This window comes from Anneissia japonica, unplaced genomic scaffold, assembly GCF_011630105.1.
Source record: "Anneissia japonica isolate Jap-2015-1 unplaced genomic scaffold, ASM1163010v1 scaffold8948_len120252_cov100, whole genome shotgun sequence".
Taxonomy (NCBI): Eukaryota; Metazoa; Echinodermata; class Crinoidea; order Comatulida; family Comatulidae; genus Anneissia; species Anneissia japonica.
Window position 1 is genome coordinate 99,923 of NW_022746293.1, and position 11,087 is coordinate 111,009.

Genomic DNA, 11,087 nt, shown 5'->3' on the forward strand with positions numbered 1-11,087 from the left:
ACAATGTTTCATCTGTCGTGAACGATTCCGGTTTGCGCCTCAGGGGTGACGCCAGCAGGGGGATTGGGGCAGGGTCCCCGTCGAGGAAAGCTTCCCCTCCCCCACCCCGGCGTTGGGGAGATAAACTACAATTCGTCAGGGAGAAATAAAATGTGTATGTATTTTCTACATATTAGTAGACTCTAAAATCGATTCTTCTTGAATGCCCCTTGCAATGCTGCATAAAGAAGTTCAGTGCGTACCTTTTATGTCAACATCCCTTGTACTTTACCCTTGTGCCAACTCTCTGAAAAGATCCCCCATACTTCGATAGGACGTCCAGGTTTGGTCTGTTTTAAGTCTCTTGTGGGTTTTCTGCTGGTGTGGAAAGAATATCTTTGTTCTGTGTCAAAACATTAAAAACTTCATCAGAAAATGGAATCCTGTTGTCAAGCCACGAGTTATTTTCTTTAGAAACCCGGAAAACACGTGTTTACGTTCTTATAATGTTCTTGGCGAATGTTGTGGTTAGGTATGTCACAAAATAACGTTTACACAACGTTGTAGAAACGTGCAAACGTTGTGTAATTATGTTCAGTGTGTATTTATGGTTCTACAAAATACCGGTAAAGTTTTCAAAACAAAACTGTAACGTTATTGTCACGTTAGCATAACGTATTATTTTTTGTTGGGAAGGTCGTTAGTACTCGCGTAGTAGCTCACCTCTCCTTAAGTTGAAACAGGAAGCTTTTCAAAGCCTTGGATGTGTTTGAATAAAGTTAAAAACAATTGACGCCTAGATATAGGCCTGCTTGTAGATATCATCTTCATTATGATATATGAGATTTGGATTATTAGACTGCTCTAAATTTAATAAGGTATTCTAAACAGCTTTGCTACTGTTAAATCACGAGCAGTTTGTCAATTTTTGAAGTGCTTTTCCCACGCTTTGCATGAACTGGTTGAATAGACGCGCGTACATCCCTCTGATTTGCGGTTTGCTCTAATTAAATTGTGTCTCAAATGTACGAAAAATTCTCTCTACATAGCTTAACGTCATCGGGTGCGGCCAACACGTACAATATAAACTGCCACGCACACGACGATTAACACAGTCTTTCCGAAGAGCTCACACGCACACATACGCACACAAAAATATAATTAAAAATATGGAAGAGGTAAAATATAGAATTTTGTCGTATCTACCAATCCGAAAGCTGTTGGAGTTGAACCTAACCGAATACCAACTATGGTTAGTATATAGAGAGATTCATCCCGAAGTCAAGTTGGACTCGAAAGTGAGTTATAGCAAATTTTTTAAGTTTGAAGATTTGTTGGATCGTAAGTTTAAAATGATACAAGACGTTGCAGTCGAGACTCGATATTACGTATTAGAAGCTGTCGAGGATATGCGAGAAAGGATTCTCAATATCATGAAGGACAATACCTGTCTCTTATACACATCTAGATGTGTATAAGAGACAGATATATATATTCCCGCTTTTAAATAAGCCTAGAAACAATTAGGAAACAATAAATAAACAAAACAAAAAAAAACAAAAGAGAAAACCCCAAAACAGGTGCAAAAATTAACGTATTTCATCATCGAGTTTTAGTGGTAAATTTTTACTGGTTTTTGTGCGATTTAAAGAAATAATCTGAAGTCTGGGATGAAGAAAAATTTTATTTAATAATGTACTTGTTTTTATCTTATTTAGTATTAGCATTTTTTTAATTGTTTGGCTGCCATATTTATCAAATAAGTGTTTTGCATGATTACGGTCATACATAGTCTAACGATGTCAGGTGTGATCCATTTTATTTTATTTAGTTTAGGTATATAAAGCTAATATACAAGATAATTGCTCAATGGTCAATCCGATAAATAAAAAGAAAAACACCAATTCAATACATTTCGAATGTGTTTTTTCTTTTGGTCATAAGAAGAGAAATACGAATAAGTAAAAGAATAATTGTACCAGCAGTATGTTACTCGAAACTCTATGGTATATTAATTTGTAGGCCTATTATTAAGCATAATGATAGCATATTGCATCATGTGTATTCGTAACACATGTTTTATTTTGTATATTAATTATATTTTACGATACCCTGCATGTTGTGTAATTATAGTAGGCAATTATTCATTGTACAATATTATAATGTATTAAATAATGCACAGCGTATTGTACACCTGTGTATTCAAATCTAAGGTTTTATTTAATTAGGCCTACATCAATTTAAACGTTATGTATTTCACAATACCCGTCACATAAATACAATAAGCCTACTATTATTATTATTATTATTGTATTTAGGGCCTATAGAATGTGTTTGTGTTTCTTGCATTTTATTTGTTAATGTAGGTAAACAACTCAATTCGTTAGCTATGGCAGTGTTTTAAAATAGGCCTACGCATTATGAATTGGTCAATATTTTGAGTCATGCTACTACAGTACCTTCTGTGTCCAGATATAACATTTTTAAGCTGGGTGCTTTTCGGGGCGCACTCTTTAGCATTATGTACAGGGCATTTTTGTGAGTATAGGCCTAACGTTTTTGATTTATACCGGAAGAATAGGATGCCCTGAAAGGAAGGGGACCAAGAAAGGTGATCAAAGAGACCTGAACAATTATAGAGGGATCACATTAAATTCATGCGTGTCTAAGGTTTATAATAGAATCATCTCCCAGACTGTGTCAAAATTTATTGAAGACCATGATCTTTTTAACAGAGCTGCAAGTTGGTTTTAGAAAGAATAGACGTTGCGATGATCACATATTTGTGTTGAAAAGTATAATAGCTACCCGTCAAGCAGAAGGCAAAAAAACCCATCTGGCCTTCTTAGACTTCAAAGAAGCTTTTGACAGAGTCTGGAGAGATGCACTTATATACTCAATCAAACATATTGGTATCAAGGGTAGCTTGTTAAATATTATCAAAGGCCTATATACTGATGTAAAATGTAAGGTATCATTCAATGACCTTGAATCTGAACTATTCACTGTTAATGAAGGTGTCAAGCAAGGTTGCTCTCTATCACCAGTCCTTTTTTCAATTTTTATAAACGAATTGAACAAAATCATTATAGAGAGAAATCTTGGCGTATGCATTTATGACGTAAAAATTGGTAGCCTCTTTTGGGCTGACGATGTGGTACTTGTTGGTGAAAACGAGAATGATTTGAAAATGTTACTCAGAGCAGCAAGTGATTTCTCCGACAAATTTAAGTTGTGTTTTAACATTGATAAATCAAATGTCCTTATCACAGGACAAAGAGTAAACCAACTTAAAAAATGGAAACTTGAAAATTACTTTATTTCAGAAACAAATTGCTATAAATATTTAGGAGTAATTATATCTCGTTCATTGACCGACACGCACCACCTTGACGAAGTATTTTAAAAAGGAAATAGAATCATTGCGTATATTAAATCTATCATTAATGAACAAGATAACTTCAATAGGATTTTCTATGGAAAATTATTTGGAATGCTATCGGATTGCCAAATATAAATTACGCGTGTTCAGTGTGGTTTTGCAACAGCAAAACCCATATGGAAAAATTAGAAAATTTACAATACCAGATGGCCAGAATAATTCTCAAAAGCCCCCGAAATGTGGCAAAAGAAGCCTTATATGGCGACCTAGGTTGGCAATCTATTTTGTCCATTCAGACCAACTTTAGGTGATCTTTTAAATAGATTAAAATGCATGAATGAGGATAGATGGCCGGAACTATTGTTTAAAGCCATCTTACAAGTACAAGATACTATGAAATGGAAATGGCCATATACGATCAAAAGTATATTACAAAAATGTAATCTATTCAATGTTTATAGTACAGAACCTGTGAATCGTAACTGGTTAAAGCTATTTAAAATTAAGAACAAAAAGAATGACGCTAAAGAATGAAAGGTATGAAAGGGCAAAATCAAAGTCATCCCTTAAAGAATACGGTATATAAAATAAAAAGGAGTACCAGACTTCGAACATTATTTACTTTATCAAACTAATTTTACTGGTGTAAATCTAAAATTTAAGGCACGGTCTAATTCATTGGAACTCGAAGGTAGAAAACAATCATGGTCACATGAAAATACTGGCATATGCAAAATATGCAATGACGATAATATAGAAACAGTCAACCACTTTATATTCGAATGTAATGGACTTCAAACAATCAGAGATAACCTATTTGAAGAATTAAAAAATGAATTGATTTACTGGGATCTCCAACATATTTGGGATGACTTTGATAAAGGCTCTATTGAATATAAACATCATTTGTTTTTAGACAGTTTAACAGAGATTAATATTGATTATTTAGACAAAATATTTTATCATTACTGTAAAAAATACCTCATTGCCGCTTGGACACTTAGAAAAAATATGTATACAATACAATGAAGTAATCATGTTCCCCCTCTATAATGGAACAAACAACATGTTTCCTCTGAAACACATATATGTTCCTCCTTTATTTACCTTTATTTTTTAATTTTTTTTAATTTATTATTTTGTAGTTTGTAATGTTAACAAAATTAAAACCAATAAAACTGATGGTAAATGCCGAAACGGTATCCCAAAATCCACTTTGATTTCATATTTCATGGTTACTCCTTGTACAATACAATACAATCTCACTTTGTGTTTGCTTGTAATTGATCTTTTAAATTAATATTATGATATTACTATTTTTATTATTATTATATTATTATTATTATTATTATTTTTATTATTATATTCATTTTCATTATTATTGATTTCATTATTTTTGTTGTTGCTATTGATTTTTATTATTTTTTTTTTGTTCTGTAATCTAGTTAGCCATGTATTTCTCTTCTCACCGATCGTTTTGTTATATTTTTGTTTGTATTTTTCTCAACTTGTTGTAATTTCTATGTTTTATGGACGCACCACATTTTTGTGTTTGCCACTGTTTAAAAAGTGAGAGCCAAATAAAACTGAAATATATATATTCTCGCTTTTAAATAAGCCCAGAAAAGATTAGGAAACAATAAATATACAAAAAAACAAACAAAAGAGAAAAACCCTAAAACAGGTGCAAAAATTAACGTATTTCATCATCGAGTTTTAGTGGTAAATTTTTACTGGTTTTTGTGCGATTTAAAGAAATTCTGGGATGAAGAAAAATTGTATTTAATAATGTACTTTTGTATCTTATTTAGTGTTAGCATGTGGTTTTTCTTTTGGTCATAAGTAGAGAAATACTTATTATTATTATGGTCAGTCTTTGAGAACATCTAAAAATTAAAAAAATAAAAAAATCGAAATATTTGTTGTTAAAATAGTACGGTAAAAATCGAGACCCCTGTTTTTAAACTAACCCATCGTGGGAAGTCTATTTGCATGCGTCAAGGGCCCTGCCTGTACTTTTGAACCAGGGCCCCTCAGAACCTAGTTACGCCACTGGATAATGGACGGTGAAGTAGACAGTAGCTGTCCAAGCAGCTGTTGTGAAGACCGAAGCAACAGAATCACAGAAGTCCGATAACCAGGCACATAAAATAAAGTAAAAATGAAGAAATACATGTAAATAAAGGGTGAAAACAAATTTTTAATTCATTTATTGCTTTCTTAAATAATTAAACTTGTACCAATATTTCACAACTTTACAATGGTTCTACTGTCTTGGGAAAAATAACCTTGGATATTAATTATTCTTTGACAATATTAAAAACAAATTATAACGTTTTATGTTGTCCTTATAAATTCTCTCGGGGAAGAAAAAATCACCGTTGGGAGGCTATACGTTTACTGCTACGCCTATAAGGAGCTTTTTTAGTTATCTGATTTTTTTTATTATTGTTTTTTTTTTTTTTTTTTTTTTTTTTTTTTTTTTTTTTTTTTTTGTTATTTCTACATTTTGAATTGAGGTCTGTAAAGGTAAAGACTGCTTGGCGGTAGTTGCTTGTAAGTGAAGTGGTGTCGCATGATACTTGTATATCAATGTATCACTCTGAGATTTTTATTTCGACTAGAAACCTTGTTGAAATAAATAACAGCAGAGGTATATTAAATTAAATTGAATTGTAATAACGGTAATATTAAAAAAATGATGTAATATCTTCAATTCTATTGAACCCATTTTAGTGTGAATGTTACTTGAATCTCAGTAGTTGGAGTGAATTATTTAATAAATTGCTGTGCGAAGTAGATAACAAAGGAAGAATGGAGGAAACAGGTAAAATAATAATAATATTATTATTATTGGCATTGATATTATTATTATTATTATTATTATTGGCATTGATAATTAAATTCTAAACCATCAAGGGACTTCACATAATTTGTTTTTACTATCTATTTGTCACTTTTGATCATTTTAATGATTTTAATGAAAACTATTTTAATTCAGATGATCAAATACACATTTTCTATTGTATGTTGTTCTATCAACTGTACATTTCTATTGTTGGTGATATGCAATTTATTGTCACCTATTTTTCTTTAGGAATTTCAGAAAGCGTTTTCAACCAGCTGTTGGATGATTTTTCAAGATGGTATAATAGGCTTGGATACATCAATATGCTGAAAGTTTTGTACAATAACAGAGATCATGTGCCAGTTTATAATCAGTTAATTGAGGCTACTGATGTGAGGTTCTTACTGAGTATGTTAATTGTTTCAGGGAATTTGAGTCAAACGAATCTCACTATTCTCTACGACACAATAAAAGTGACTGGACTATTTGGCTTCAAATCCAGAATTGTACTTCCACCTTTACAAAGAATCAGGGAACGTGAAGTATCTAAATTCTCATGGTACAGACAATTCCTGTTAAAGCTAGGAATGCACATGACTAGATGTGATATAAATATGCTTGATGTGCGATATAACATGCCGTTTTTAATGAATTATAATGACAGCTGGCAATTGATTCTGGATCTAGAGCAAAGGAAGGAGCTTTGTGAAGAAAAGATTGACTATTTTATTGAAGGATTACCAAGTTACATGGCTATGAAGGATTTACTTGAAGGTATAATGCTATTGTTTGTGAACTACAAAAATAAAATTTTCGTTTTGTGCACCTTAGTCCAACATTGTCAAAATGACAGTTTAATGTTACGTAAGAACATGAAATTTTATAAAATTCGTAAATTTTCAATTGCTGTAACTTTTCATTTTTTTGGTCAATTTTCACAAATCAAATTGTAGCTAGCGGTCAAAATCAATCAGATGTAACAGACATTGCGAAGTACCCAAAATTAATAAAATAGTAACTAACATCATAAAACGTATGACACGCATAGACTAACAATTGACGGCTGCACTTGCAATGTTCCATACTGTACATCGTACCCGAAGTTTTTTGCGGCCGAAATGGTTCTACGTACGTCCCTAGGCCTGAAGGGTTTATCACTTACATTTACAGGTTTGGGTTTTAATATAGGCTTAAGCTTTTTATACTCCATTGTCAATGCATTTAGAACCAATCCGATGGGAGGACGATTTCCTAACGTGTCCAATAGACATCAAGATGTTTTTAAAAAGACAGAACTGATGCAGCTTCCACCACATGTGCTGGTAATTTATTCCAAGTGTCTGTTTTTCTAAAGGCGTTTTTTTTTTTAAATAAATTTTGAATTTATGTCCACGCGTTCTTTTATCCTGCGCCAAAACAAAGAGATTATTGTAATCTATTTTTTCGCGGCCAGTCATAATTTTCAAAACTTCAATGAGATAACCTCTAATCCGCCTCAATTCGAGAGGATATAAATCAAATTACTTCAAGCCGGACAGAAAACCCACAATTTGTCGGGGAGAAAAAAAAAACAATTATATGTGTTTTCTGTCATGATACTTATTTAGGAGACTTCCTTTTTGTATAACTAGTGCAAGTCCAATATTCCAAAGGAAAATGCAAGATATGCTGCAAAATGTGAAAGGTACTGCAGTTGTACAAGATGACATCATTGTATCAGGCCGTACTATGGAAGAGCACAATTCTAGATTGAACCAGGTCTACGAAATGGCGGAGAAAGCCGGACTCAAATTGAAAAAATTTCAAAAAGCAAATTCCAGATTAGACAATCAGAGCTGTTGTATATGGGAGAGAGGTTCAGCGCAGAAGGAACAAGCGTCGACCCCAAGATAAAGGCCATATGCAGTCAGAGCCAGCCACAAATGCTAGCGAATTAAGACGCATACTTGGATGGTCAACCACGTAGGTCGTTACATTCCAAAACTATCAGAAGTCACTCGACCAATGAATGAGTTGCTGAAAGATTTAACTGCATGGATATGGGGACCAACACAACAAGATGCCTTTGAGCAAATCAAAGAATTAATAACAAAAGCACCTACATTAACATTCTATGATCCAAACAAGCCGATTACTCTGTCAGCAGATGCAAGCAGTTATGGACTTGGAGCTGTTCTGCTGCAGGGAGAGAAAGATAATCTGAAAGTTGTAGCGTATTCATCACGCACATTGCCTGAGATCGAATGCCGATACGCTCAAATAGAAAAATAACTCTTAGCAGCAGTATGGGCAACTGAACGGTTTCATAAATATCTTTATCCTCGATGGAAGCTACCGGAGCCCAGCAAACTGACGCCGAGGTACCTGCGTGTACACGGTAGTGATGGCGGCGACATCTCAAAAGCGGGGGCGCGCGTATGCCATTTTCGTGATTTCTGAAGAGGAAATGGAGGAAAAAAGAATGAAAAAGGAAAGAAAAAAAAAGTGGAATTTGGGAGGAAAAGGGTTTCAAAATGATGATTATGATTATTAATGCCTGACTCTGGGTGTGTTCTTTTGTGTTTTGTTTATCATTATTATTTTTTTGTTGTTGTTTATTATTATTTTATTATCATTATTTATTAATAATATTTTTTTTTTTTCAAGACCACAATGAAAGACATTTCTTTAAAATGATTGTGTCATCCTGGCTAAAGATATTAGTAAATAAAAATCTTTGTGGACTAGAGAAGTGTGATCTTCTCACAGATCACACACCGCTAGTTCCACTTATCAACAACATTGACCTTGACAAAATTCCGATAAGGTGTCAACGGTTAATCATGAGGTTAATGAGGTAAAATCCAGTAGCAAAACACGTACCAGGTAAGGATATTGTCATTGCAGACACACTGTCCAGAAGCCCAATGAGAAGAGAATCAGCTACCACAAATAAAGTTGTATCTGGCCTGCATCAGCATCAAAGCTAGAGCAGATAAGACAAGCAACCAAACATGAATGCCAAACACTTTCGAAATACATATTAGATGGATTGCCAAGACATATGTGCAGGACATTTCACAAAACCTAAGAAGTTTATACGATCTAAGGGGTCATTTCTCTGCTGATGATGGACTGATCACATTCGATGATAGGATATACATTCCATCTGAGCTAAGAGCAGAAATCATGCAGCTTATCCACGATGGACACCAAGGTGTTTCAATGCCGGAAGCGTGCCAAGCAAAGTGTGTGGCTAGGTATTAGCAAGGACATAGCTAACTTTGTAAAGAAATATGAACATTACCAGGTCTACAGGACGCGAAAGACTCCTTTTTCTTGATCCAGACATGAAAAAATTTCTTGCATGGACAGCAGTAAATTTGTTAGACAGGATCTCCCTTGTACAAATCCATGTTGGTTACGGTTATTAATCAAGTCATACTTCTAAAGACGAGCTGTTATAGTTCTTGTCCTGTAAATCTAAAATAAAGTCGTGATTATTTTTGTTTATATTTTTTTGAGTCATTAATTTTATTTTTTTATTCTTAATTTCGTTTATTTATTATTATTATTTTATTAGTTTTTTTAAACAAATAAATTATTTCAAATTCTTCTTGGAAAAAAATACAAAAATGAAACTTAATTTTTTGGTAGATCATTATGCAACTAAGAATCTCGCTGAGAGCTTACATTTTTACATACAATCTCTCATGTAAATATCTTTTTACCTTGACGTTTCCGTTTTAATAGTTTTTGTCGAAATTCTCTTTCTTTGGGTGTAAAATCGGGCCAGTGGCACGCCAGTGGGTGGGGGAGGCTTGAGTTCCCTTCCTCCCCCCCCCCCCCATTGATCTGGTCAAGCCCAGCTCGTCGGGCAGTCAGGCCCAAAAACAAATAGGCCTAGTTTTCCCATCCCAGCCATCTAGAAGTCCCAATTAAAAAAAAAATCGTTTGGGAGATGTTAACAGCTCGGAGTATCTATCTTACAGTATCAATGTCGTGTTGCTTCCTGACCTCAGCATCACCGCTATCAGATTCTGGTATGCGATGAAAAATTATATTTTTTCCTCCCATCAAGTCTCTCTCTATTCATCAAAATGTTCCTTCACTTTCTCTTCAACTACGTCCTCAACAATCTTATCTTTATGAATGATTTCTTGCTCAAGTTTTTCATTCCCAAACTCAGGTCATAAATCTTCTTAAACAACAAGCTAATATCATTTCTAAAAGAAATGTACAGTACTGTAATTAGTAATAAAGGCCTATAAACTAACGACTTACTTCATTTATCCTACCTAAACCTATACCCTCAACAACGCTAATAAATGCATAACGTTCACCACCACGTATATCCATGAGTTATTTAGGAGAAATGTGGTAACTGAACGTTGGGGTCTAGGCCCAGTGATAAATGTTAATGTCTAATTTACCAAAATGATTTAAAATGTAATTCTTCCTACTATAGTATAGAGGCCTAGTTTGAGACCTTGTTGCAAATCCCAGCCCACATAAGCCTAACCTATAATGCCTAGCATAATAGTCCAGTCCGAAGTGTAGCAATATCAGAGGTTGCATTTTTTTTGCTATATTTTTTAAAAATTGGATATGATGTAGAGTAGACATTGATAAATAAAAAAAAGTATGTGCAACATTTTTTTTTCATACGTAAGGGGGGTTGCCAGCAGTTTCAAGGCCGCCATTTTTTTCCTAAAATCACTAATACTGTAGGTTTATGTCATTAAAATGCAGTATTCAATTTGAAATTCACTCATAACAATGACAACAATAGTCAACTAAATATTGTACACATTTATGAGCTATTACAATTTAAAATGGCTGCCATTTTCCATTATTTTAGCTTTTAGCATACATATTAATATAATAATAACCGATCTG

At 33.6% G+C, this 11,087-nt stretch overlaps 1 protein-coding gene across 1 annotated transcript in view; it reads left to right on the forward strand.

The window, feature by feature from the left end:
• Positions 1-6,100: 6,100 nt before the first annotated feature.
• LOC117120194 overlaps positions 6,101-11,087 on the forward strand; it is an 11,440-nt gene continuing 6,453 nt past the window's right edge. The window contains exons 1-2 of the mRNA XM_033265211.1: positions 6,101-6,188; positions 6,459-6,983. Of these exons, the coding sequence (XP_033121102.1) occupies positions 6,176-6,188; positions 6,459-6,983 (538 nt within the window). The 5' untranslated portion in view covers positions 6,101-6,175. The remainder of the gene's footprint in view (positions 6,189-6,458; positions 6,984-11,087) is intronic.